This window comes from Penaeus monodon, chromosome 21 (genome assembly GCF_015228065.2).
Source record: "Penaeus monodon isolate SGIC_2016 chromosome 21, NSTDA_Pmon_1, whole genome shotgun sequence".
Taxonomy (NCBI): Eukaryota; Metazoa; Arthropoda; class Malacostraca; order Decapoda; family Penaeidae; genus Penaeus; species Penaeus monodon.
The window spans coordinates 38,742,819-38,743,475 of NC_051406.1; the positions used below are offsets into that span (position 1 = coordinate 38,742,819).

The 657-nt window shown below is 30.3% G+C and overlaps 1 protein-coding gene across 1 annotated transcript in view; it reads right to left on the bottom strand.

The window, feature by feature from the left end:
* LOC119586669 (cilia- and flagella-associated protein 298-like) overlaps window positions 1–657 on the bottom strand; it is a gene marked incomplete at its 5' end in the record, with an annotated part of 5,463 nt that overhangs the window by 861 nt on the left and 3,945 nt on the right. The window contains 1 exon segment of the mRNA XM_037935405.1: window positions 209–325. Within this exon segment, the coding sequence (XP_037791333.1) occupies window positions 209–325 (117 nt within the window).

The following is a 657-nucleotide window of genomic DNA, read 5'->3' on the forward strand; positions in this document are numbered from 1 at the left end:
TACTTTTATTGCAATATACTGACTGCATCTCTAGGCTTGTAAGTTTAATCAATACAGAAGCATATTTGTATTCAGAAAAGTCAAGAGGTTTCTTTTTCTATATCCTAAAGTATTTAAATTAACCTGAAACAGAATAACATTAAATTCCAAAGACTTCAAACAGAATCAGACCCCCAAAGATGATAGAAAAACAACTTTCTACAAATACCTTTAATTCTTCTCGCCTGTGGAATTCAGCCATCATGAGTTTCTTGCGCTCATCCTCTGACAGAAGCGGCTCCCTGCTTGGTGCCCCTTGACCTCGGGGCTGAACCTTTACAATCACCTGGAAGATTTTCAGTGATTATGTTTTTGTGATTTTTTTCTGTCACACTATGAAATTACTCTTCACAGTTTTACAAGGAAAATGCCTAAATTAAAGGAATTACATGCATCCAATTTGAATATCTGTTGTAAATTTTGCAGTATATTTTTTCCTTTTCATTGTAAGAATTTTAATACATACCAATATACTTTTTAAATATTTCTATGAATTTCAAAGACTGCTACCAAGTATTTGATTTTAAAAGTGGATTTTATTGTTCTTGTTTTCTGAAAAATAATAAACTAAAGCATTAAAATTTATTTAAAAATATACATTTGTTTACCTAAATTTAG